Source organism: Doryrhamphus excisus, chromosome 15 (assembly GCF_030265055.1).
Source record: "Doryrhamphus excisus isolate RoL2022-K1 chromosome 15, RoL_Dexc_1.0, whole genome shotgun sequence".
In the NCBI taxonomy this organism is placed as follows: Eukaryota; Metazoa; Chordata; class Actinopteri; order Syngnathiformes; family Syngnathidae; genus Doryrhamphus; species Doryrhamphus excisus.
The window spans coordinates 707218-732695 of NC_080480.1; the positions used below are offsets into that span (position 1 = coordinate 707218).

The 25478-nt window shown below is 42.6% G+C and overlaps 2 protein-coding genes and 1 long non-coding RNA gene across 5 annotated transcripts; 1 reads left to right on the plus strand and 2 right to left on the minus strand.

Annotated features, from left to right (window-relative positions):
• Positions 1-74: 74 nt before the first annotated feature.
• Positions 75-7799, minus strand: LOC131103664 (uncharacterized). Its single transcript, XR_009119642.1, has 5 exons — positions 7429-7799; positions 7204-7332; positions 5384-5460; positions 1513-1541; positions 75-1428 (listed from the first exon to the last, which is right to left on the minus strand). It is a non-coding gene; the product is annotated as an uncharacterized LOC131103664 (long non-coding RNA).
• Positions 7800-8686: 887 nt separating this feature from the next.
• Positions 8687-14219, minus strand: LOC131103656 (cytoglobin-1-like). The gene is made up of 5 exons (XM_058050112.1): positions 14198-14219; positions 12855-12959; positions 12636-12778; positions 10130-10361; positions 8687-9347 (listed from the first exon to the last, which is right to left on the minus strand). The coding sequence occupies exons 3-5, from the start codon at positions 12776-12778 to the stop codon at positions 9183-9185; spliced, it is 540 nt and encodes a 179-aa protein (XP_057906095.1). The 5' UTR covers positions 12855-12959; positions 14198-14219; the 3' UTR covers positions 8687-9182.
• Positions 14220-14401: 182 nt separating this feature from the next.
• prpsap1 (phosphoribosyl pyrophosphate synthetase-associated protein 1) lies at positions 14402-24578 on the plus strand. 3 transcript variants are annotated; one of them, XM_058050078.1, is made up of 11 exons: positions 14402-15010; positions 15208-15260; positions 15344-15410; positions 16045-16217; positions 16468-16583; positions 16654-16709; positions 17358-17503; positions 19051-19089; positions 21403-21473; positions 22432-22578; positions 22780-24578. In XM_058050078.1, the coding sequence occupies exons 1-11, from the start codon at positions 14928-14930 to the stop codon at positions 22936-22938; spliced, it is 1110 nt and encodes a 369-aa protein (XP_057906061.1). In that variant the 5' UTR covers positions 14402-14927; the 3' UTR covers positions 22939-24578. The 3 variants fall into 3 exon arrangements, with proteins under 3 accessions (XP_057906061.1, XP_057906060.1, XP_057906062.1); XM_058050077.1 differs by having other exon boundaries at positions 14403-15010; positions 19048-19089; XM_058050079.1 differs by lacking the exon at positions 19051-19089 and having other exon boundaries at positions 14407-15010.
• Positions 24579-25478: the final 900 nt, after the last annotated feature.

The window sequence follows — 25478 nt, forward strand, 5'->3', positions numbered from 1 at the left end:
ATGCACTGTAATGTACTGATTTTTATTTTTTTATAATTTTATCAGTAATATCTTACTGGCGGCATACATGGACTAATCAGCAATATAATGTGTACAATCTGCCATTTCTCTGTTAATCTATCATCTAGAATGTTTTAATTCGAATATATCAGTATGTTCACAGTTTTAATAGTTTTATTACAGAAAAGGTTTATGCCGTCTGAACGCTATTGAACATGTTGGCCGCTAGATGGCGCCAGAACTTGGGAACAATACTAGAAAAGTCCATGACGTGCATAATTGATACTTTACCCGACTAATATTTAATTTAGCGAGGGCCTGGGCTTGATGTCGCACCTCGGTCAGCAAACTAACCCCTGCTGAGATCACTTCCACTCTGCAGATCACACATTTAGAAACCCATTGCTCATGTGGCGTATAATCCCACTGACAAGCCCCATCTTGCAAGTCTTCCCATATGCATCCATGACTGTGTCAATACATTTTAGCAGAGCTAAAACCAGCACATTTCACCTCAGCAGCCGACATGTTTCAGCCGTGCACCAAGTAGCAGCGACATAATTCAACATGTGCTCAATGTGATGCAATAGGGGATTTTTAGTTCAGCCATAAATCCTCTAGACACATTGCTATAATTTAGTGAGTATCAATGTGATGTACGTTGATAGTATGACCTCCAGGAAAGGCCACCTGTGTCTCTGCCTGTCTTTATTTGCCCTAATGGCAAAGACACAAAAAGAAGTGCCGTGATGTAATCAAAGAAAATGCAAAGAATGAGTTCACAATCGATAACCCCCAACTTGGACCGACAGGATCATCGACTCTGAAACCTCCAAGCTGAGTTCCACTAACTTAATTTCTTCTGATCGAGTCAACAGAACGAATCCACTTTGAATTAAGGTTGCCGTGCAATTAAATAGCAGCATCAAAGCTATGCTGTCCCCACAAGAAATTAAAAACAGCCCATCCTATGTACCGAGAGAAAACAAACCCGTAAATCAAAATGTTGTTTTTTTACAAGGAGGTACAGTTCTTGTTTCAGGAGTCCTGCCATGAACACTTTTAATCTGTGATGCAACGCTAAATCAAACAACAATGAAAGGTGGTTTTATCAATCTGGCCGCCATCATCTGGCATACAAACATAGAACGTGTTATCTCCAATTTGGAGCTGATCCCAAATCGACGTTGCCTCAGTTTCTGGTTGTAGAATATGGAGAGCATCTGCAGTCTGCGGGAAAGACCAAAGTGCCGTGTTGTGTTTCTCCACCGTGTGGTTCTCCTTAACTCCTGGTTGGAATCTTGGCATGAGCTGTCATGTGCAGACCAGTACGATCCAGTTCAGTGCCAGAATCAACAAAATATTTCAGGGACTGTCGCTACTGTATGTGATCTCATAATCCTGATGGCCGAGACTCCCAATAAGAGCCTGGGAAAACAGATTTGACACCAAAAAAAGTCAAACTGATTCACTTTTTTGGGGTTATTCTGGGGTTATATTTTCTGTACTCACCTGATGCTCCACCTTTGGTCCTCCTACAGCTGAAGAAGAGCACAAAATTTGGTAGAATGTGTGAAAAGTGTAAACACAAAAAGGAGTCTACAAACATGCGGCACGACTAACTACGTGACATGGAACATGGGAATTGAACCGCCTGCTCGAAGCAACTCATTGTTGTGGTGACGCTTGATTGGTGGTCTTTGGTGGCGTGGATCATTGAAGGCTTCTGGGCAACTAGGAAAGCCTTCAGAGGGAGCAGACCTCCACCAAGAGCCATAGTCCCCTCCCCCCATTATTATCTACATACTTAGATTACTTGAACATGAAAACATACCCGAGAAGGGTTAAAGAATGCTAACATGCTAACTTTAGCATGCTAACACCTACCATATCATGTATAAGTGCCTAGCTCCAAAAATGCTAAAACATTTAGTGTGATTATGTTAGCATGCTAACAACTAACATGATAGTATTAAGTGTATTAACCGCCTATCATACTAACATGTTAATGTTAGCATGCTAACACCTACCATAACATGTATTAAGTCCCTACCTCTGAAAACGCTAACAATTTTAGTGCGATTATATTAGCATGCTAACAACTAACATGATAGTATTAAGTGTATTAAGCGCCTATCATACTAACATGTTAATGTTAGCATGCTAACACCTACCATAACATGTATAAGTCCCTACCTCTGAAAACGCTAACAATTTTAGTGCGCTTATATTAGCATGCTAACAACTAACATGATAGTATTAAGTGTATTAAGTGCCTATCATACTAACATGTTAATGTTAGCATGCTAACACCTACCATAACATGTATAAGTCCCTACCTCTGAAAACGCTAACAATTTTAGTGCGATTATATTAGCATGCTAACAACTAACATGATAGTATTAAGTGTATTAAGCGCCTATCATACTAACATGTTAATGTTAGCATGCTAACACCTACCATAACATGTATAAGTCCCTACCTCTGAAAATGCTAACAATTTTAGTGCGCTTATATTAGCATGCTAACAACTAACATGATAGTATTAAGTGTATTAAGCGCCTATCATACTAACATGTTAATGTTAGCATGCTAACACCTACCATAACATGTATAAGTCCCTACCTCTGAAAACGCTAACAATTTTAGTGCGATTATATTAGCATGCTAACAACTAACATGATAGTATTAAGTGTATTAAGCGCCTATCATACTAACATGTTAATGTTAGCATGCTAACACCTACCATAACATGTATAAGTCCCTACCTCTGAAAACGCTAACAATTTTAGTGCGATTATATTAGCATGCTAACAACTAACATGATAGTATTAAGTGTATTAAGCGCCTATCATACTAACATGTTAATGTTAGCATGCTAACACCTACCATAACATGTATAAGTCCCTACCTCTGAAAACGCTAACAATTTTAGTGCGATTATATTAGCATGCTAACAACTAACATGATAGTATTAAGTGTATTAAGCGCCTATCATACTAACATGTTAATGTTAGCATGCTAACACCTACCATAACATGTATAAGTCCCTACCTCTGAAAACGCTAACAATTTTAGTGCGATTATATTAGCATGCTAACAACTAACATGATTGTATTAAGTGTATTAAGCGCCTATCATACTAACATGTTAATGTTAGCATGCTAACACCTACCATAACATGTATAAGTCCCTACCTCTGAAAACGCTAACAATTTTAGTGCGATTATATTAGCATGCTAACAACTAACATGATAGTATTAAGTGTATTAAGCGCCTATCATACTAACATGTTAATGTTAGCATGCTAACACCTACCAAAACATGTATAAGTCCCTACCTCTGAAAACGCTAACAATTTTAGTGCGATTATATTAACATGCTAACAACTAACATGATAGTATTAAGTGTATTAAGCGCCTATCATACTAACATGTTAATGTTAGCATGCTAACACCTACCATAACATGTATAAGTCCCTACCTCTGAAAACGCTAACAATTTTAGTGTGCTTATATTAGCATGCTAACAACTAACATATAGTATTAAGTTAGTGTATTAGTGTACATTAGTGTATTAAGTGCCTATCATACTAACATGTTAATGTTAGCATGCTAACACCTAGCATAATAACGGTAAATAAGTGTCTGCTGAGTATTTTCTTTCATACTCGTAAAAATTGCAAAAAATGCAACTATGCTAACATTAGCATAGATGACTATGGAGATGTTATTTTATGACTAGAGGTCTCTAATAATGTCATGTATTTAGAAGGGTGTAAACAGGTTTTCTATGCCCTAACTACAAAAATATGAGTTTATAAAAAAGTAACCCTACTTTTCACACATTTCTTCTTTCATGGTAATTGACGCAGTTGAATTGATCACTTTGTGTGTTACGGTATCATACTGCTACAGATGTAGGGAGGCTATGTATTTATAATAAGCCTCCAAAGTGATGATGGATTGTTGTTCAGCCTCTGAATCATTTAGCGTTAGTGGAGTTGCAGCCGGTGCTTAAAAGCTAAATGTGGGACAGGCGTCTTTGCAATCTTGGATTTTTATGCATCTGTGCCTCGGTAACATGCTCCACTGCTCCACTTTCCGCCCTGGTCTGGAGCCCCCCCGCAACCCCCACCAAACACACACACACACACACACACACACACACACACACACACAACAACAAGCCAATTTCTCTTCCTCGTGTGTCTTCCTGTTTGTTTTACCTCGTCCAAATATTTTCTGTCCATGGATGATTGATTGTTATGATGCTGTCCCCATTTTAATATACAGTATGTTTGAATCCCAGTTCTAGCCCTTACCCAAGGTTTCGCGTGTTCATGAGAATCACGTGGTGTCCCAAGGCGTAGGGGGTGCACAGCCCTCGAAAGCAAGTGTTGTCTGGGACCGGACGTTGCCGTTTAATATGAGCTAGCCAATCGCTCATGTATGTAGCTCATGTCGTCTGTTTGCTATGAATTCTAGCCACCCCGGTCCACCAACGATTCCCATATGTTTGTTTATTTTACGTATGGATGGTCAGGAAGCCGGCTCAATAAACGATGTAAACAACACGGCCATAGGTGGACGGCACACCGCATTATTCCGGTTGATGCTACTTTTGGAATCTATGGCTAGTACTATGCTACTCTGATATTGTTGTTGTATATACAATGCATAGAATAAACATACAATATACATATTACATACAATACAACATTCAAAAGCCCAAATCCCAGTATTGGAAAGGCAAATTCAACAAAATGCTCTTCTGGACTTTCTCACAAAAGAATCTGAGAGAACCACAGGAGGAGACCAAGGTCCAAACGGGGGAGGTTTTTCAGCCTTGAATGAAGAAATGTCTGATAAGGTTTATACATTTGTTGTAGATGAAGCTTGTTATATTGTTATATTTTATTAATATTGTTACAATGCTTTTGGTTGTTTTGCAGTAAATGTCTGTTTGTTAAAGTGTGTACCTTGTGTTGTGATGATGTCATAAGAATTAATTTTGGTCTATCCTTCTGTCAGCGTCATGCAGCCCGGTTGAACGTGACGCCAACAAAGACGCCATTACCGGTGTCCAAGTGTCACTCCAAAAGGCTGAATTCATGACAGTTATCCAACGTTGACAAGCAGTCCTAATATTGTGACTCGCCGCTTTTAACTGAAATGTAAGCCCATATGTTCATATCTATGAGTTATGAATGCTTTGCCCATTTCAAGTAGTACAGGGTGTAGCCACTAGATCCACCACTCCCTTGGCGGGTAAGCCTATAATAATAATAATAATACCTTTAATAATAATGCCGTTATAATACGGCCTCATTATCTTCATAAAGCCAGAACTACTCAGACTCCTAGTTGCGTTGCTTCCTTACCCGGGAATGCTCACTGTCATTTTTCACTGTCTGCTGCTTGCTTGCTCTTCACGTATGGCACCTCTTCCTCCTTCTGCCTGCAAGGACATTGAACTCAATGTTCACCTTCAACACATGGAATAGAACTGGACAGGTTTAGTGAAAAAGAAATCCACCATGGGCAGGAATTAAGGATGTGAGATTTACAATATGAACCATGAAGTATAGAGCGTGTGAACATTCCTCCTTGTTTACTTCAAATACGACTTCCTCCACATGGTTGGCTTTTAAAGAAAGCCTTCTCTGTCCGACCCGTCACACTGCCCGTCTCGCTGCCTCCAGCATCCACTCTGCTTTCTACCTTTCTATCCTGGAGCGACTGGGACGTAGTCCCTATGACTATCGTAATGACCCATACAAGACGTAGTCCCTATGACTATCGTAATGACCCATACAAGACGTAGTCCCTATGACTATCATAATGACCCATACGAGACGTAGTCCCTATGACTATCGTAATGACCCATACGAGACGTAGTCCCTATGACTATCGTAAGGACCCATACGAGACGTAGTCCCTATGACTATCGTAATGACCCATACGAGACGTAGTCCCTATGACTATCGTAAGGACCCATACGAGACGTAGTCCCTATGACTATCGTAAGGACCCATACGAGACATAGTCCCTATGACTATCGTAATGACCCAAACGAGACGTAGTCCCTATGACTATCATAATGACCCATACGAGACGTAGTCCCTATGACTACCATAATAACCCATACGAGACGTAGTCCCTATGACTATCGTAAGGACCCATACGAGACGTAGTCCCTATGACTATCGTAATGACCCATACGAGACGTAGTCCCTATGACTATCGTAATGACCCATACAAGACGTAGTCCCTATGACTATCGTAATGACTCATACGAGACGCAGTCCCTATAACGTAATGACCCAAACGAGATGTAGTCCCTATGACTACCATAATAACCCATACGAGACGTAGTCCCTATGACTATCGTAAGGACCCATACGAGACATAGTCCCTATGACTATCGTAATGACCCAAACGAGACGTAGTCCCTATGACTATCATAATGACCCATACGAGACGTAGTCCCTATGACTATCATAATGACCCATACGAGACGTAGTCCCTATGACTATCGTAAGGACCCATACGAGACGTAGTCCCTATGACTATCGTAATGACCCATACGAGACATAGTCCCTATGACTATCGTAATGACCCATACAAGACGTAGTCCCTATGACTATCGTAATGACTCATACGAGACGCAGTCCCTATAACGTAATGACCCAAACGAGATGTAGTCCCTATGACTACCATAATAACCCATACGAGACGTAGTCCCTATGACTATCGTAATGACCCATACGAGACGTAGTCCCTATGACTGCCATAATGACCCATACATCGCTTGAAAATGGAGTCCCTCGCTTCGATTGAAGAGCTTAACATACGATAGTTTGTCCGTGTCTGCGCTCAGATTAAAGAATGAAAATGACGATGTGACATTATCAAAGTTTGTGGAAATGGAGGGTTGGCAGTGTATTCCCACACATTTGGATTTGGGCTCAATTGGTCAAAGCCCCGAGAAGGAGAATGTGCTGGCCCTGGAAAGTATATAAACACGTTCTCAGATTACCGAAACTTAAACCTTGAGAATCTCGACTCCTCCTGTCCACTTTTTTCTCGGATTACTTTGTCAGTGATTGTGAAATAACGGACATATCGGAAGATATCACGCAACAACGGCCGTGTGAAAGGGAAAGGCAGTAAGCCGGAACAAGGGAGTGAAATGAAACACCTGAGACTCGTCCTGACCGCGTTGCAGTCAAAGCAGTTGTCACTCTGACTGCCGATGTGCCGTGTAGGACACACCCAACGCAGATGCGCTTGTCCTCGTGTGTCATTATCCCATTGCCGGATTTGATTACTGTATAAACACATGAGAACACGTTGGCGGCATTCTTGGAAATGCAGTTTAGCAGGAACAAGATGATGGTGTGAACTTTAGAGGTGGTCTACTCACAGTCCAAAGGAACTTTTCGCTGGAGCCTATCCCAGCTGACTTTGGGTGAGTCCAAAGCCAAACCAAGATATGTGTACATAGTTGTAACGCTTACTGAGCTGGGGTGTGGTCAATTTGTGGTAAAATCGACTAACGAGGTTCCAAAAGTGAACGATGCGCAAGTTCATACTTCTCATCAACTGGTTTGAATATCAGTTGAGCCAGTATAAATATGAATAGTTCATGTTCTGGTTTATGTTGTTTGTTGTTACCATGTTTTGGTTATAGATACTATTTTGTAATACAACATTTTTTTTTAATTATAAGGCTTTTTTGTGTAAACTTGTGATTATCATTTCGGTAACTGACTGCCAGGTCGAGTGTCCTACTTTTAGGTTCAGAATCATGGCCCCCCCACCCACCCCCCACCACACAGCATGTTATCTACTTCCCTCTACTTCTGTGGAAAAAACACATGGGAGTCGTGAGTACTGAACCTGAAAGCCAAGCCCATTTGGTCCCCTAAAGGCCACCAAACGTCTGAGCTTGTGTCAGAACCAAGACCCGACAATGTCATAGCTGGTTAGCCCCAATAACGCTACACACCGCATCCTACGAGCATCACCGGTGTTGGAGATCCATCACCATTTCTTCCTGACAAAGCTTAAGACCACGGATGACTCACGGATTGATTTTACTGGAGAATCTGTGCCGCAGGATGAGGCCGATGCTGGTAAGAACCATCACCGTGGTACACATGGTCCTTCCGATGGTCAGACGGCCGAGACCTCTGCTCCCATCGAAAGCCTCAAACGGGAAAGGCCAAAGTTTGTGGTGTAACGATCGCACTATTCCTGTCTTTCCATTTGGCTCGACTCTCCATTGCGGAGATTAGCTCGGAGGATTAGCTGGGATCAAGGAGGGGTTGGATCTGGCAGGCAGGACCAGGAGGCAAACAGAGCCTGCTGTGGCGTTTTAACCATCAAGCCATGCCTACCACGGAAGTGCACACTCGCAGCAAGCTTTGATGATATAAAGTCCAGCTAGGGGAGGGTAAATATAGCCTTGCATGCCAAGTGCAATGGTCTTAGCGCAGGGTGTCTAATGAGAGCGTCGCGGGTTAAATAGGGACTTTGGGTATATTCTTAGTCACTGCTGACTCAAGCGGAGAAAAGGGAGCAGTAGGCCAGCGGGAGAAATGGAAAGGTCTAATTTGGGGCGCAAACGGGGAGAAAGATAAATACAGCAAATGGAATAAGGAATAAGACTCCGAGTCATATGCCTTTTTGTCCCCTTTTTTATTTCAAAATGTTAATATGGATACAAAGGTGAGCCATAATGAGAAAATCTACAATCGTTCCTGTTAAAAATGTAAAAATGTCCTGGTAGTCTAGGTATATACGGCATGGTGTACACACAAGTGATGGCATAACATCACCAAGGTAAGAAAGATCCATATTTGCACGGCAGTTTGAGGATATACTGTACTCATGTACTCGTTAATCACAAGGCACACAATGTGTCCATTGCTTTCTTTGACTGGTTTGGATTTTTTTTAGTGTTACAAGCAATTCCAGATTCCGGGATTCCAGTTTGGTCACATTCCATCTTTAGGTCTAATGCAGCTGCATAAAAGCAGTTTGAGTAATGAGCGAGAAGAGTACTGTTTGGTATTGGCGTTTACATCACGTGTGACGTATTTCATCACCCTGCCAGGAAATCACACCGTCGGAGGTCAAAGAGCGTGTACCCTTCCAGCGAACCCGTAAAAACCTTCACCCTGTTGAGGTTGAGAGCTTCGTCCATCCCAGTTCCTCGTAGACGGATGCGATCCTGGAGCAGATGGTGGCCAAGAGCTTAGTCCACGCCGCCGCCACCTCTGGTGTCACCACCCCTGGAAACACCTCCCCTAGAACCTCCAGGATGACACCGCTGAGGATCTGACGGACACACAAACGTCACGGTCAGGAAGAATGTAAAAAAAACATATACCATCAAAAGCTGAACTGCATCATGCCTAGAGGTGTCCACCCTATTCCATCCATCCATTTTCTATGCCGCTTATCTCCGGTAGGCCCATGGGAGGGCATGCTGGAGCCTATTCCAGCTGACTGTGGGTGAGAAGCGGGGTACACGCTGGACTGGAATTTCCGACTAGTACACTGTGGCGACTCCGTTACCAGGAAAAAGACGAAAGAAACAAACAAAATCTTGAATATTATAAAATAAAATAAAATATTGAAAACGAATTAGTCAACGAATTAGTCAATGTTTGAACAACCGTGGTCGACATCGGGAACTCAGCTCTGAACCCTCAATGTCACTTCCTGTTCGGTCACCCGATTATTTCCCTTAGTACTGAAATACACGTCTTATTTATGTCCTAAATGATTATTATGTCTGCTGTATTGGGTAATACAAGTGTAAAGGTGACTATAGGGGTGTTATTTTATGTCTAAAGCGCTCTAATAAGGTTAAAAAGCATATTTGCAAGGTCAAAAACAGGTTTTCTCGGCTCTCATTAAAAAAATATTCCAAAAATTCACTTATCACAGCCGGGTCTGGAACCAATAAACCGATAAACGATGGATTATGGTACTCACGTTATAGATCCTATTAGTGGTAAACAGTATTCTGTCTTAAAAGATACTGAAATAAACAGTCTTTTGGCAGTAAGATATGTCTGTGTGTACAGTACGTTCTTTGTACCCGCTCACTTTACCTTAAAATACGCCGGGTCCACCTTGTGGATGCGGGCGTGGGCCTTGCCAACCACCATCAGCACGGAGGCTAACTTGTCCGGGTTGTGCAGGTTCTCCACCAGCGTATTGATGGCGTTCATGACTCTCCGTGCGTGATTCCTGAGCTGGGTGCTCCTCTCCAGCTCCTCCGGCTCCTCCATGTTTTTGAACTGTCGGAAGTATTGCTTGGAGGACGGGAAGTTCACAAATAGTCTGGCCAGAGATGAATGGGAGATATTAGTTTGAGGCTGCGTGGCGAGGCTTTCGTGGAAAATAAAACATAAAAAGTGCATTGATCTGTATTATAAATTGATTTTCGGTAGGATTTTACTTGCTTTTTACATTTTCTCACGGCGTTTCACTGCTTTTGCACATTTCCCTGATCAAATACGGTGCAGACACCTAAGCCGAAGTTGCCGTGAGCGTCTCCTCTCAGCCTAGTGAACAAGCCCTCGTTATTCTCGCCCATCAGACAGAAATATCATACAGGAGGCGCTTGCGGTACTGGCTTCATCCTGATGCATGCGCTATAAGGTGCTGAGCACTGCCGTCCTTCCATAGAGAGGAAAAGCCAGGGTTTTTGGTTTGTTGACAATGACAGCTGTAGAGCGGCAAATGCATTTCTGGTGAACGACAGGGAAAGTTTTTCTTGTTGTAATGTTAATGAGCAACCTGTATTAAAACAGGATGTTAATTAACATAAACAAATACCTGGGAGGCTCCAAAAGAGTCGTGCCTCACCAGCCGTGAACCTCATCGCATGGCAGCGCTATTGCGCGTTTTTCCACTGAAAAGGATGAAGCGCGAGATGTGCAGCCCCGGTTTGGCTCCCAACTAACCAACGCGCTCGCAACTGCCCACCTGTGATTGCATATAAATAGCCTCATTAGTATTTGCTATGGCCGACGGATGCTTAATCCGTCCTTATCCGTTCTTCAAGATGAACCCAAGAGCTGAACCCACGGAACGTTTTTAATTTCACAGGCAGCGTGGAAGTATGCTCCGTTCGATACGATCTGCAACTGGGGCGGTTTAAAGGCTTAAACGTTTACTGGGAGTTTTGATGGGAAGGGGCTCTCAGTGCCAAACAGGAAATTTAGCAGCAATTTACGGTCTTTGAAATCTGGTCAAAGTATACCGCCGCCATTTTTCATTCATTGCGGTGAATTGGTTCCAGACCTGATCAGGATACGTAAATTTCCAAGAATCAGAGACTATTTTTGTACAGTAGAGCCCTCTAGACATGACATAACAGCAATAAGAGTACATAAGCCATTCAAGTTCATTCACTGTGTTTGGGTGTACGGGGAGCAGAGTGGCGGGTAGACAGGAAGTGACGTCGGTAGCCTGTGTTTTCACGAGGGAATTATTGTGTTGTTGTGAGATAAATCAAAGCTACCAAACCTGGTGCTTGTGTGTCTCACTGAACATTACTGACACCTAGTGACCAGTGTATAGTACTACATGTCATCATACCGTCTGTGAATGCATCTTCTGGATGCCTTGTATTTCTATTTTGGTTCATTTAGTCGTGTTTATGCTTTAGGAAAAAATATGTCATCTTTGCTTAGATATGCATATATTGTTGACGAATAATAGGCCGTATTCAACCATGGAACAGCATATTAATGTAAAATTGTGATAGAGTGAAGCAGTAAAATCAGTATACAGTATAGACGTCATAAAGTAACCCAGTGTTATATTTGAACAACACCATAACCAAATTATTGGAAAACAGTAGTGTTACCTTCATCAGTACTTGTGCTGGATCTGACCTCTGAGTATTTTATCAAGGTTGCCCTTCCAAGCCCTAATATCCACTCATCTGTAAATAATTAAGTTGACAGGGAGGAGTTACGTACTTTACATTCCATCCAACGTCCCTCTCAACTTTGACCTCGATAGCAGATACGGCGTCAAGCCGTAAATGATGAACGGGCCAAAGATTCCAAAAAGCTGTAGTGTTTTTTTTTTCCCGATGAAGAAACAACAACGGCAGCTGTACAGCCTTGGAAAATAAACTCCAGCAGATTGCCTGGTCAACACACTTGGATGATGTTTACATGCCGGCTCAACAACATCCAGCGATGCAGATCGCTGAGAAAACAGTCTCATCCTCCTTCCATGCCAAAGCGACGTGATAAGAGCGGAGCGGCGGCGGGATGCCTGGCATTCAGAGCATAACCGACTCCAAGGGAGGGAGCCCTTTGAGAGCCAAGGGTGTCTGACTGATGGATTATTGCTGATCCCTCTGCCTCCACTGTTTGATGAATAGGATTATGTACACAGGAAAGTGAGAATATGACATAGAAAAATACGAGCGCTAGTGTTTCTCAACTTGAGCGCTCTGAAAGTTCATGTCGGGCTACACACGTTATCTGACCCGACGACCGGAGCGACACAAAAGAGACGCAAATGTGACGATCGAGGAACTCGTTGGTATGCATCTGTGCAGGGAAACATGAGGATGAGATGAAAAGTCAATACCTGATGAGGATGGCCACTCCGACGTCGTCACAGTTCAGGTAGACCTTTGCCCAGGAGTCCTGGATCATCACCCTGTCTTTGTCAGTCAGCGGGCTCGGTCGCTCCAGGTGGTCCACCTCTCCCTCTCCTTGCATCCTCTCCATCTAGGGACACCGCAAGCACATGCAGAAGGCAGGATAAACATGCCCCCTTCCCCCAAAGTAAATACTCCATTTCTACCTTGTTTTGGGGCTCTTTCCTGGTGAAAGGGAGAGAGAGGAGGAGAATGCTGCTTCCCTTTGCGCCTTCGCCCAATCACAACGGTTGCTCTCCGCCACTGAGTCTCTGCTGAGCGATAGTGTGAGTGAAAAACAGGCTGAAAAAACACAAGAAACACACGCAGAGAACAAGGAGGAGCTTCTGTACTCTCTCTTTCACGCTCTCCCTCTCCTCCCCTCCTGTCTACCCACCTCACTTTTCATAAGTGCTGCTTGATGAAAACATGATGAGATAGAAGTTGGACAAAAAATACTAATAAATCCTCTGTCAGGGATACAATGTGAGATTACACCTTTTGCGCCCGTGTCCATATTCCTCACAGCTCCAGAGAGGAACCCGGAATCACTGGCGATGCCACCTGAAGCCCCCCCCCCCCGACGTAAATGTACATGACACAGCATGACGTCAGTGACAAATGCTTTGTACATTCATTTTGCACAACACAAAAAAAGAACTTTAAACTGGTGAAATGATCTGTCCTTGCAGCAAGTAAGTTGGTAGACTTACTTGGTGAAACCTAACCCTAAATTAAGATTTCTATATCTAGAAATAAGCAGGACCTTCAAGCCGAAATGGCTTATGTTCAGGATGAAATAAGCCATAAAAAGTGAGACATGATGAAAAGAAGTGAAAATAAAGTGACATATGAGTGTAAAATGAAGAAGCTGCATCCTCAAGAAAATAAGCCTGACTTAATCTTTCCAAAAAAAACTGTACTTATTCCACAAATATCTATCTTCACTATGAATGTCCGATATTTATTGGTACGATATTAACGGCCAATATCAGCATATATATGGTTGATATCGGTATCAGAGTTTTTCCCTATCATGAAAACCGTTATTAAAACTATATCGGTATCGGAAATTGAAAGTGGGACCATATCGGCATATCGGTTTTCAGCAAAAAAGCCAATATCTGATAACCCTAATGCTATTAAAAATCCCAATTTGATAACACCAATATGTATTTTCTTGACCCAGTATAGCAAGTTGCTCTACTAAATGGGTATTTCAGTCATTATTGGTCAAAGATTGTTTCCAGCAGGTCACGACTCTTCTGTTGAATGAACTGGATGTTAAAACATTCTTGTGTAGCAGTTCTTAAACAAATTTAACTTGTTGGAAAAAACAAAATAACTTATATTGAGAGTTATTTGCTCAATTTTAAAATCAAAAGGTAATTCCTTATTCCAAAATTTGGTTTTATTATAACATCAATGATCAAATACGCCTTAAAATGATCCAACATGTTCACAAATGTCCATTTTAATCTTGGCAAGTGAGTAATAACATGCAGTATACCTTTCATCCTTGATCCGGTTTAAGTTCTACAGCTTGGTTTTGCTTGTCAGATATGAAGTTGCTCTACAGGTTTCAGTGAGGGTTGGAGAGTCAAGCATTATTCCACAGCCACCTGGCGGGAACAAATGTTCAGCATACATCACATTGATTGCGGGGATACAATGTGCGGGCGTGGGGTGGGAACAATGTACAGGTGCCGGTTAACCATTGACTGGAGCGCCATTAATGATGAAGCCGCTGCCGCAGCCAAGAGAACGTCTGAAAGGGCGGCTTGACGTCTAAACATCGAGCGACTCTTCATTCCATGTGGCATCATCTTATATTTTTCACATCCCTTGACGTTTAACGTCAATGGCAACTATATAGTTCAACTAAGTTCACCCCTACAGCCAATTTACCCGAAGCGAAAGTGCGTGGATGTGACATCGGGGCTTCCGTAGTTGTATATGACGGCTGCTGTTTGTATCCAGCGCCACCCCACCTGATACCCGATAGTCAGATTCCAGTAGTGTGAACTTTCGAACACATTCTGGGAAATTCAAATCGACTTTCCTCGGTTCTGCAGATATGTCTTCCTAACGTTTGTGCCCAATTTGTTTGAAATCTGTCGTTTTTCGATTGTCGCAGTTTAGCTAGCAGGCCAGTGCACGGCAAGCTAGCACGGTCTGTGTGACCCAAAGTCCACCGTGGGCTTTCTTTCGTGGACACAAATCATCGACAGAACAGCAGAATGAACGTCGCGAAAAGTGGCTATCGTGTCTTCTCGGCAAACTCCTCCGTAGCTTGCACAGAACTGGCGAAGAAGATAACAGAGTAAGCGCTCTGTTTCTGAAACATTAGCATGCTCATTAGCTAAGCGTCAACACAGCACATTTGGACCGGCTTCATGTTAGCTTAGTCAATGTAACGGAATTAATTACGACCCAGTTACACAATACTTAATGTTGAATTGTCCTGTGTTGCTTTGTGCTACATTACAGTTGATCATTTAATGTCCTTTTTCTCTCCAGGCGACTTGGAGTTGAGCTGGGAAAGTCTGTTGTCTTTCAAGAGTCAAATAGTGGTAATGGAAGCATGTTTATGTGCCAGTGCTGCATTTATTTACAGTGGAGTGCTTATGCATTAATTGTGCTTTCTTTTCTGCAGAGACAAGAGTGGATGTGAAAGAATCCGTACGTGGACAGACCATCTTCATAATTCAGACCATACCAAGGTGAGAGTGCAGGGACATCTGTAATCTGTATATGGCGTACCATGTCATGGCGTTTCGTAAAAAAAAAATAAAATCTGTAAAACAAGACAGCCCCTTCAGTAGTGGCTGTTTTTCGATGGTTTTGACTGATTTCTGAAGACACATCGATCATTGTGTTCTATGGAACCTACCAAAAGTCCAAAACCCAGTTGCGTCTTCACCTCTTTTTGCCTCTAGTGGCGCAAAAGTCAAGGTACTTATACTAATACTCGGTATCAGGCGCTTGGCATTATAGAAATGTCTAAATAAGTCTTAACGTATTGAAAGAGTGACGGATAAAGATCGTTTTGTCATGTCTGCCCAGATGTGGTCTGTTTGTTACAAAAACAAGAGGCTACTGTCAATCTTCAATCATGCCAAAACAACATCAGCAAACGTAACTCTCCTGTCCTGTTACTACCGAATCCTTGAGCATGTTAAAGGATCTGCTCCCATGAAAGTGACAGTAATAACTAAGCATCATAAGTGACTAAGCGACTTTTCATTCTTGTATTTACTCTTTTTATGACTCTATTTCATTTGTCACTGGCGCACCACTTGTAATTGATATAGTCCGGCCGCTGTTAAAGTTAAATCCACGTTTTCCTCCACGCAGAGATGTCAACACAGCAATCATGGAGCTGCTGGTCATGGCCTACGCCCTCAAGACCTCCTGCGCTAAGAACATCATCGGGGTTATTCCCTACTTCCCCTACAGCAAGCAGTGCAAGATGAGGAAGAGGGGCTCCATAGTGTGCAAGTTGTTAGCGTCAATGTTGGCTAAAGCAGGTAAAGGGCTCTTCTTTCTCCTTCTTTCATACGGACTATCTCTGTGTCTAACGTTGGGGTGGGCCAACTTCCACCCAGGACAGAGGTTTTTTGATTCAAATTTTTGTTTCATTTTATTTTTAGAATGTGCCCAGGGCCAATAAAAGGCCGTACTTTGGACACAGCTGCTCAAAGGATGTTAATATCCAATTGGTGTAAAAAAAGATCTCATTAACGAATGAATCATCTCCACGTGTCTTTCACCCTGCAGGCCTGACGCACATCATCACCATGGACTTGCATCAGAAGGAGATCCAGGGCTTCTTCTCTTTTCCTGTGGACAACCTGCGAGCCTCCCCGTTCCTCATCCAGTACATCCAAGAGGAGGTGAGAATCCCACACAAGTGAAAGTGACGGCAGCCGCATAACGGGATATGTCTTTTTCTCACGTCTCTAGATTCCGGATTACAGAAACGCAATTATCGTGGCCAAATCCCCATCGGCAGCAAAGAGGTAAAACATGGCCAGAACACTACAACTCTTCTCTACCAAAAGCAACATCTTGACAACTTGATTGCTTTACATCTTATGAATGTCAGCTATAAATGTTGGTGTGTTGCCCTTAAAGAGAACTATAGTATAGTATTGTGCAATACTAGGCTAGACATCAGCATTAAGTATGCAAATACACAACACAAGCGTCAAAATCCAGCCAGTAAGTAAGAAATCTAAGCAAGACCTCAATTTATTATAAGTCAGGAAGTGTGTGGGTTGTTTTTTTATTTCTTATTGCTTGGCAGCCTCTTTCAGTTCTCTAATTGACATATAGGGCAGGTTGTGAGGAATCAGGTCTAACTAGTAAATGCAGATACATACGGTTAGCATCAGATTGCTATCCACCGGGGTCACCCCGGACTCACATTGCTGCCATGGAATGTCAACATTGTGGCCAAACGAAGCAAACTCATTTACAAATTCCATCCATCTTTTGTCGCTTATTCGAGGTGGGGGTCGTGGGGGGGCCGCTGCCTAAGCGGATAGGATCTCCAAGCGTCCTGATGACGCATACAATAGTCATGAAAACATAACTGAAGTCGCCGACGATGACAATCCTAACACTGGGGATGATTTTGCCTTTTTTTTTTTCGTGGATCTCTCTAGAGCTCAGTCCTATGCCGAGCGCTTGCGTTTGGGCCTGGCTGTCATCCATGGCGAGGCTCAGTGTTCCGAATCCGACATGGCCGATGGAAGACACTCACCGCCGTGTGTGCGCAACACTACCGGACACACGGGATTGGAGCTGCCCTGTAAGAGCGCCTGTGTTCCGTTGTCTTTTTTTTCAATGATTGACATTCAATGTTTTCGGCTTTTCTGCCCCGACTTTATAGGCTGGATGAACAATCTACTAATGGAAATAACATACGACTGCCTGATGATTCTCACAGTTTTAACTAATTGGTTTACTACACTAGAAGCTAACAAAGATATAGATTTGATAGATGTTTTCCACTCATACCATCAACCATACATTGGAAAATAGACTTTGTGTTATGGCATGCTTTGATTCCTATGGAATCTCCACTACTTATCACATTGCAACCTTCAACTTACTTACAATCACCAAAATACTCCATTGAATTCATTTAATTCAAGGTCCACATCCGCCACTACTTCCAAAAAAAAGTTTTATTAAAAAAGCAAAACAAATACGCCTGCACTCCCTGCTCGTTTCCTCTCAAAGTTACTAAAATGTCTCTACACAAGATATGCCACAACTGTTTTTTTTTTTTAAGGATCTGATTACTCGCTATAAATTTTGACAATATTACTAAGATCGCCATAGTATTTTGTGACTCTTTACGGTCCCGTAATCCCTTCTTTATCGCCTTTTAATTGTCATTGAATTACCCCACAGTAGTGTTCCTTATTTTTAAGTGGAGTAGTTTTGCAGTTAGATCGTAGAGTGCCTGTTTAGGACCCTGAAAATAACGGTTTATAGCATTATTAGAGCCCTGTAGACATGAAATAACACCCCTATAGTCACCTTTACGCTTGGATTACCTAGTATAGTAGACATAATAAGAATAATAAGACATAGTAATGTATAAGAATAATGTTCTTTTTTTACTTCCTGTTCTGGACAGAACTTCCTGCAGTGGCTATTGTCTAACCAGTGTAGAGTACTACTTTATATTTGCATTTTGGTCCATGTAGCCAGTTGTTATGCTTGAACATTGTTAATTCAGGCCCAAAATACTTTCCATTCTTTTATGTGCATCAAAGTGGCGAGGGTTTACTGTATAATCTGTCAATGAGGGGCGGCGAGCAGGTCGGGCCAAATTTCCATGTGCTGGCCCGTTTGGGGGAAACACTGACCTAGGTACAGTACATGTTTCACTGCCACACTGCAAACTTCCAAATGTCAAGGAATAATCCAGTAAGAATGACAACAAGGCAGCACCAGGTATAACAAGTTAGCCAGGGTGAGAACACATCTCCTTGCTCATCACTGGCGTCATGGCATCTGTGAATGAGACATTCCATTTAGAATTGAGTTGGGAATGACGTTGGACGGGAAAAAAATATCCAATTGTTGTGTCATTGGCAAATGACTCCCAAAAAGTTGCCATTCTCCCAATATTTCTATTTTGACACATGTTTTTATTCCTACCACCGACTTTAAAAATCCTCCCCTGGAACAATCAAACGTAAGAAGAAACGTGGACGCGACGAGTCCAAACTATTTGTGTGTGATTATCCCGCATAAGAGGATTTTCCAAGTCTTGGCATCATGTGTTTGTGATATATTTGTGCATTTATGTTTAACGTGGTGTTTATTTGTTGGCAATAGCAGGCAAACAACAAGCTCCGTTCCCTGGCATAGAGCTTCCAAGTACGAGCGTAAACCTAAGCTACATCTGACTATCAAATGGTTCCTCTTCAAATGGTTCCTCAGTTGTTGGTGCATGTGCCGACGAAGGGTTTGTGTCGCATTGTGTGAGAACGGATGGTCTGGATGGAAGAAGGCGTTCCAAGTTCAAATTGGCAACAAAAAATAACACGAGCGAGTCCCGATCGATCGCTGCGTCGCTCCTCCGATTCCAGACGGCCGCTTCCACAAGATGCAACCCAACCCTCTTGGTTTTGTTGTGTTCTGATTTTATTTGTCACAAATCAAACCAGAACCACGCCAGACATCTTTTGTTTTCTTTGATTCTTGACTTCAGTATCTGGACTCATCTTGCCAATCAGCACATGTTGCACCCCTGTTCGACCTGCTCTTTCCAAAAATCTGATTAACATTTTGCTCTCCTCAACTGCATGAGATGTAACAATGAAGCATGCTTCTCTAACTTGTACATCTACTTGCAGGAATAGGGAATGTTACAAATGAATCTGTTTGGTGCATTCCATTTAATGTCCCTAGACTTAGCTTCAGTCGCCTTTTTTTTTTTTAAGATCTCGGGTTTTAAAGTATCCCGGCAAGTCATGAGGAACTTGAGAGAAGCGTGATGGCTTCCATGGCTTTCATTGCTTGTGGGTAACAGGAATTCAACCACCGCTGATGCTGTGGGCCTCATGGTATTCAGTGAAGTGATGCACAAGGCATGCTCCTCCTCGCTCTTCTTCCTGATACTTTTCCTCCTGCAATTGGCTTTGCTAGCCGATTGTCTCCTTCCACCCCTTGGATTAACGACCACTTTCACATGCACAGCAATTCTCACAATGTAGCCTCATTTTATTTACTTCTTTTTTTTTACGAAAGGCAAACCTGAAGACGATAAATCCATTTTTAATGCAAATATGGCATCCGCTGAGCTGTGACGGGTGATCCACTAAATAGACAAAAGTATTAAATATTAAGAGAGGACAATTTATTTAGACAGGAAAAAGTCAGAATAATGTTGTAGTATTATGAGGAAAATTTAGTAGCATAAAGTTGGAATATTATGAGAAAGAAACAAAACAAATTAGGTTTTGGAAAATTTGGTTGCAGAAAAGGTTGTGTGTTATCCGCATAAAGTCCAAATATTATGCAGCAGCAGAAATTGAAAAAACGGCTTTCATTTTACAAGAATAAAGTGAAAATATAAAGGGGAAAAGAGTCACAATTTAATTTAGTATAAACTCAGAATGTTACAATGAAATATGTCATTTTTGTAGCATAAAGTTGAACCCTAACCCTTTTTATTTTGCCAAACACATCTAGCGATTACATGAAAAATTAGAATAAAGAAAAAGAAAGTCAAATTATTATGGGAATAAAGTCAAAATTATAAGAAGAAAATTGACAAAAAGAAAGAAATTATTTAAGAAGGAAGTTTTTTTTTAAAAAGAGCAAAAGTGCAGGAAAAAGCAAAGTGTAGGTTATTGAAATGAATCCGCTATATGATCATAGCATAGCCACACGTACGTATCAAAGTGGCGTTGCATCATTCATGTGTCAGCATGAATGATGGCCCTCGCTGGGAACAGGTTTGGACACCTCCGCCATGGACACTTTGCCAAAGACCGGAATACAGTCGGTAACATCACGGCCCAATACTTTTGTCTATCAGTCTGTTGCTTGGTCATACTTAACCTGCACGTCGGCAGATCCAACCCCGTGTGCTTTGGTGGCAGCTCAGCCCTCCTGTGATTGACAGGCAAATGCATTGTGACTATTGTGTGCATGTGTGCAAACGTTGGCTGGGAGCAGCGCTGTCGGACTGACCCGTGAGATTGGCAAGCGTGAATGAAGAAACCCTCAGCAGTGATGACCACACACCGTTGTCCTGTGTCGAGTCAGATTCTCCGCTGCATATTTGTTCATATGCACACTGCTGTCACACGCCTGCCACGGGCAGTTAAGACGCTGCCCCGCGATTGGGTATCCTGGGCAGAAAACCCTTTTTAATTCCTTGCATGGCATGTGCTGTACGTTTTGGCATTTCAGATCAACTTCCCAGGGGGGTAGGTAGGGTACAATGGGGGGAAGATTTCTTAGCCATTTCACCAGTGGCATCCAATTGCCAATTTGAAGTTAACGCAACGTTGTGTTGTCGACAAAACACTTCTATTGGTCCATAATGAGCAAGTCATTTGCAAATTGTCCTCATATGCGAACCATTTTCTCGACCCATTTTACCCAATCTACTGAGACTGACTTGTGATTAGACCAAACGCAGTATTGGCGTTGATGCTAACACGCTCATTGTCTTTTCAGTAATGATGGCCAAGGAGAAACCTCCCATTACCGTTGTTGGAGATGTGGGCGGACGAATTGCCATCATTGTGGTAAGAGGTTGCTCCGGCGTGTTTTTTCTATTCCACCAGGGGATATATAGGAGTCGTAATACCGTCGCAATGTTTTTTAACCACTGGAGATCACAAACTTTGCAATTGCGTTGAAGTTGTTACATGTTTGGTTCGCCCTTTCCCAAATGCCATCATGCTGGTATTGAGCTTGCGTTAGCAGGTGCTACGTATTGTTATGACTCCTTGTGTAGCCTCTAAAACGACAAAGTGCTTTTGTTGTCCAATTCAAGAAGCATACAGTAAGACCTCGCCGTTTCGTGCGTCACTCTCACAGTTTTTCAAAAATATATTCATCAATTGCCATTTGGTGGTTGAATACGACCTACGATTAGCCCACAAATGTGCACAGAGAAATAAATTGTATGTATTTTTAGCCTAAATTCAGCATTTTTTAGCATAAACTGAAAAATAATTCAAATATACGGCATTCAGAAGAGGCATTCAAAAACGTGATGGTACGTAGTATTCTACACCGGTCACTAGGTGTCAGTAATGTGACTGTAATCTTTGGTGAGATGCACGAGCAACAGACTTGATCGCTGTGGAACAGCAGACTTTTATGGCTGGGTTAAATTGGCAACCCTGAACCCAGACGTCACTTCCTGTCTGCTAGCACCGGAACACGTTTGCAGTAGCGCACACAAGCATGCGTCTTACTGTTGTCTTAAATGTTTCATTTTCTCTTGTGTTTATTATATTGGGTAATACCATTGTAAGGGTGACTATGGGGGTGTTATTTCATGTCCAGAGGGCTCTAATAATGTTAAAAGCATATTTTAAAGGCCCGCTAACAGGTTTTCTGTGCTCCCACTCCCAAAATATTCCATTCATCCATCCATTTTTTGATACCGCTCGTCCTCGCTAGGGTCGCGGGTATGCTGGAGCCTATCCCAGCTGACAAACGAGGGACCAATTGTATGTGTCATTTCTTTTCCAGGACGACATTATAGATGATGTTGGGGACTTTGTCGCAGCCGCTGAGATCCTGAAGGAACGAGGCGCATATAAAATCTACATCATGGCCACACACGGATTGCTTTCTGCTGATGCTCCGCGCCTCATAGAGGAGTCTGCCATTGATGAGGTGAGACCACATGCATGTTGAAGTAGATTTCAGTTAGCTAAGCAACGGCCCGAATGTAGCTGCAGGTAAGGTCCTATGTATTCTGCAATGACCTATGCAGTGCGTCACCCCGTCCTACGTGTACCCCAACTACTGATGGTAGATGCCCATTTGGTGGTCGACAATGCATTGGTCCTAATGCATTGTTGCTTTGTGCTCGAGGTGGTGGTGACCAACACGGTGCCCCATGAAGTGCAGAAGCTCCAGTGTCCAAAAATCAAGACCGTGGACGTCAGCATGATCCTGGCCGAGGCCATCCGCCGCATCCACAACGGAGAGTCCATGGCTTACTTGTTCCGCAACATCGCAGTGGATGACTAGAAAGTACAGAACGGACCTGGGTTTGAACAAACGTGTCACGAATCCAAGACATTTTCCACCTCATACGCAGGTAGTTTTTTTTTTTTTCCTAACGCCGACCCACACCAGTGATGGTTAAAAAGTACCAGTCCGTATAAAAGTGCATCTACAGTATGTGGATGCCAAAGCAACAGAAGAAAGTCACTTCTGGAAAAGGCTACTCTATAGTTTATACTAGTTACACTAGTTTAGACTACTTTATAGACTGATGGAGTGAGACATGTGAAATATAAATGTCAAAAATATGTTCTATTTACAAATACAGTGGTTCCTCTGTTTTCGTTGTCATTCTGTTCCAAACTGTCTGTTGAAAACGAATTGGACTAAATCATGCTCCACTTTTTATATGTAGAAAACAATGAGAAATAATAACCGGGGGGGCATTTAACTGCATGACATTGAAAACCGAGGTTCCACTGTATCCTGTAGACTCCTTCCAGAATGACTATTTTTGTAGCGTGACCAAAAGAATATGTATTTGGGACTCATAAACACCTGTAAAGGTACTTCATGCCTACGACTGAGGGGCAGGTAGTGGCAGGTAGGTGCAGGTAGGTGTCGCTCGCTGTCCCGTGTGGTCTGGGCTGCCTTGCACTGTGACTAGCCCGCATTTAACAGTGTGGCGTTTGCTCATTGATATGCAAACTTGCAACTTTTTTTTTTTATGATTAGAATTTTTGCCATGTCACGCAGGTTATCCTAAGTTACTGGGAGAAACTCCGCTGTTTACTTTCACGCCGCTAACGCAATCCCCAAACTCCCAACACGTCCAATCCAATGCTCTAGTGACTGTGACATCATGTGTCACGTGACCAACACGCATGGCGTGCGTTAGCGTTTAGCTTGGCGTTACTTTCCGATCAATATTTTCAGAAGCTTGTTGGGAAGCTCTTGTCGATGTTTTACTGTGGCTTTGACCCAAGTTTGAAGTTCGAGTCGATGCTGTGAAAGCGTGTTTTTAGTGTCTGTGTTTATGACTATTAGATTTAGTAAACAAGACGAAAGAAAATCATCGATACAAACACACATCATGAAGCTCTCATCCCCTTCATCAATCAGTTCGTATTCTCCGTACAAGAAAAAAAAATCGTCATCAGCTCCACTTTGGACTGGATGAGCATTGCAACTGAAGATGGTGCATTTCAAGTAGCATTTAACTGGCTGAAGTTGACCCGGCATGCTTTGTAGACCTTTCTGCAATGAGGATAGACAACCACCAGGTGCCTAGAATTCAGATTAGTCGTTCTGATTTTAATGTTTCATGCTGACATGTCGTTTCCCTCCACCCCGTGTATGTTGAGAACATGTGCATCGTCTGACGTCTGAGCAACGCATAAGCGGCGTATTAATGTATTTCTGTGCTTATTCAGCCCTTTGCTCAGGGAAATATACTTAACAAACCAATGCACATTTACTGTGTTTATGTTCCTGATGGTTAGCATTTCCCATTTAGTCAGTTTCGTCTTAAAGCCATGATTTGTCTATAATGTAAAGCATGTGCTGATGATGCGCTTGCACAACGTTGATGTAATTTAATGAAGTCTTCCCTTTTTTCTTTGCCTCCTTTTCCCAAAAATGAATTAAAAATGTCCTTTATTGTGCCAAGTGGTTATGTGCCTTTCTAGGCATGCACCGAGATCCAACGACAAACAACACACACGACAGTTGCAGGTTCAAGTACCACCTCATCTATACAGTAAATCCAATGTGTATTCTTTGCACAAATTCCACTAATAGTTGGCCACCAGTCAGCATTCTCAGCAACCTGTTCTGTTCCAGTGTCCTTACTGTACACGCTGTAGTAGTGCTGCTGTGGAACCACATTTTAGTCATATCTTGCCCGCTGATGACCTGACCGTGAGCATGTACATCAAGCCGTCTGCCACCCTTCCCCAATATCGTAGTCTGTCCAGTCCTTGTGTTGCGTGTCCACGTTGGCGTAGACGTAACATATGCAGTAATAATATGTCAGACGCTTTAACCTTAGACAGGTTAAAGTTATCATGCGGTATTTTGACTTACAATCATTCCATTTGGAACGGGAGCATCTGAGGCTACAGACGGCAAATCAGTTGAAACTGATTCAGCAGCGCCTCTGCTGGTTGCCGCTAAGTACTACATGGCATTTTGCTGCTATGGCTATGCCATTGCTATCAAGAGATGAGGATGGGGTTCTCCTTGGGAGTGACCAGGATGGATAGGATCAGGAAGGAGTACATCAGAGGGACATTACATGTTAAAGACCTTGGAGATAAAGTCCTTTAGGCCAGACTGAGATGATTGGGACATGTCTAGAGGAGAGAGAGTCAATATTGGTAGAAGGATGCTGCCAGGTAGGAGGCGTAGAGGAAGACCAGAGAGGAGGTTTATGGAGTTGGTGTGGGAGAGACCGATGCAGAAGACAGGGTTGGATGGAGGAGGTTGGTTTGCTGTGGCGACCCCTGAAGGGAAAAGCCTACAGATAAAGAAGAAGCAATGTGATTTCTTTCATAAACAATCAA

Coding starts and splice junctions, on each gene's coding strand:
- LOC131103656 (XM_058050112.1), bottom strand. CDS start 12,778: ATGGAGAGGATGCAAGGAGAGGGAGAGGTGGACCACCTGGAGCGACCG. Junction 10,362..12,635: donor GGAGTGGCCATCCTCATCAG/GTATTGACTTTT, acceptor ATCTCTGGCCAG/ACTATTTGTGAACTTCCCGT. Junction 9,348..10,129: donor TGGACCCGGCGTATTTTAAG/GTAAAGTGAGCG, acceptor TGTGTCCGTCAG/ATCCTCAGCGGTGTCATCCT.
- prpsap1 (XM_058050077.1), top strand. CDS start 14,928: ATGAACGTCGCGAAAAGTGGCTATCGTGTCTTCTCGGCAAACTCCTCC. Junction 16,584..16,653: donor TCCAGTACATCCAAGAGGAG/GTGAGAATCCCA, acceptor TCACGTCTCTAG/ATTCCGGATTACAGAAACGC. Junction 17,504..19,047: donor CACGGGATTGGAGCTGCCCT/GTAAGAGCGCCT, acceptor TGTTGGCAATAG/CAGGCAAACAACAAGCTCCG.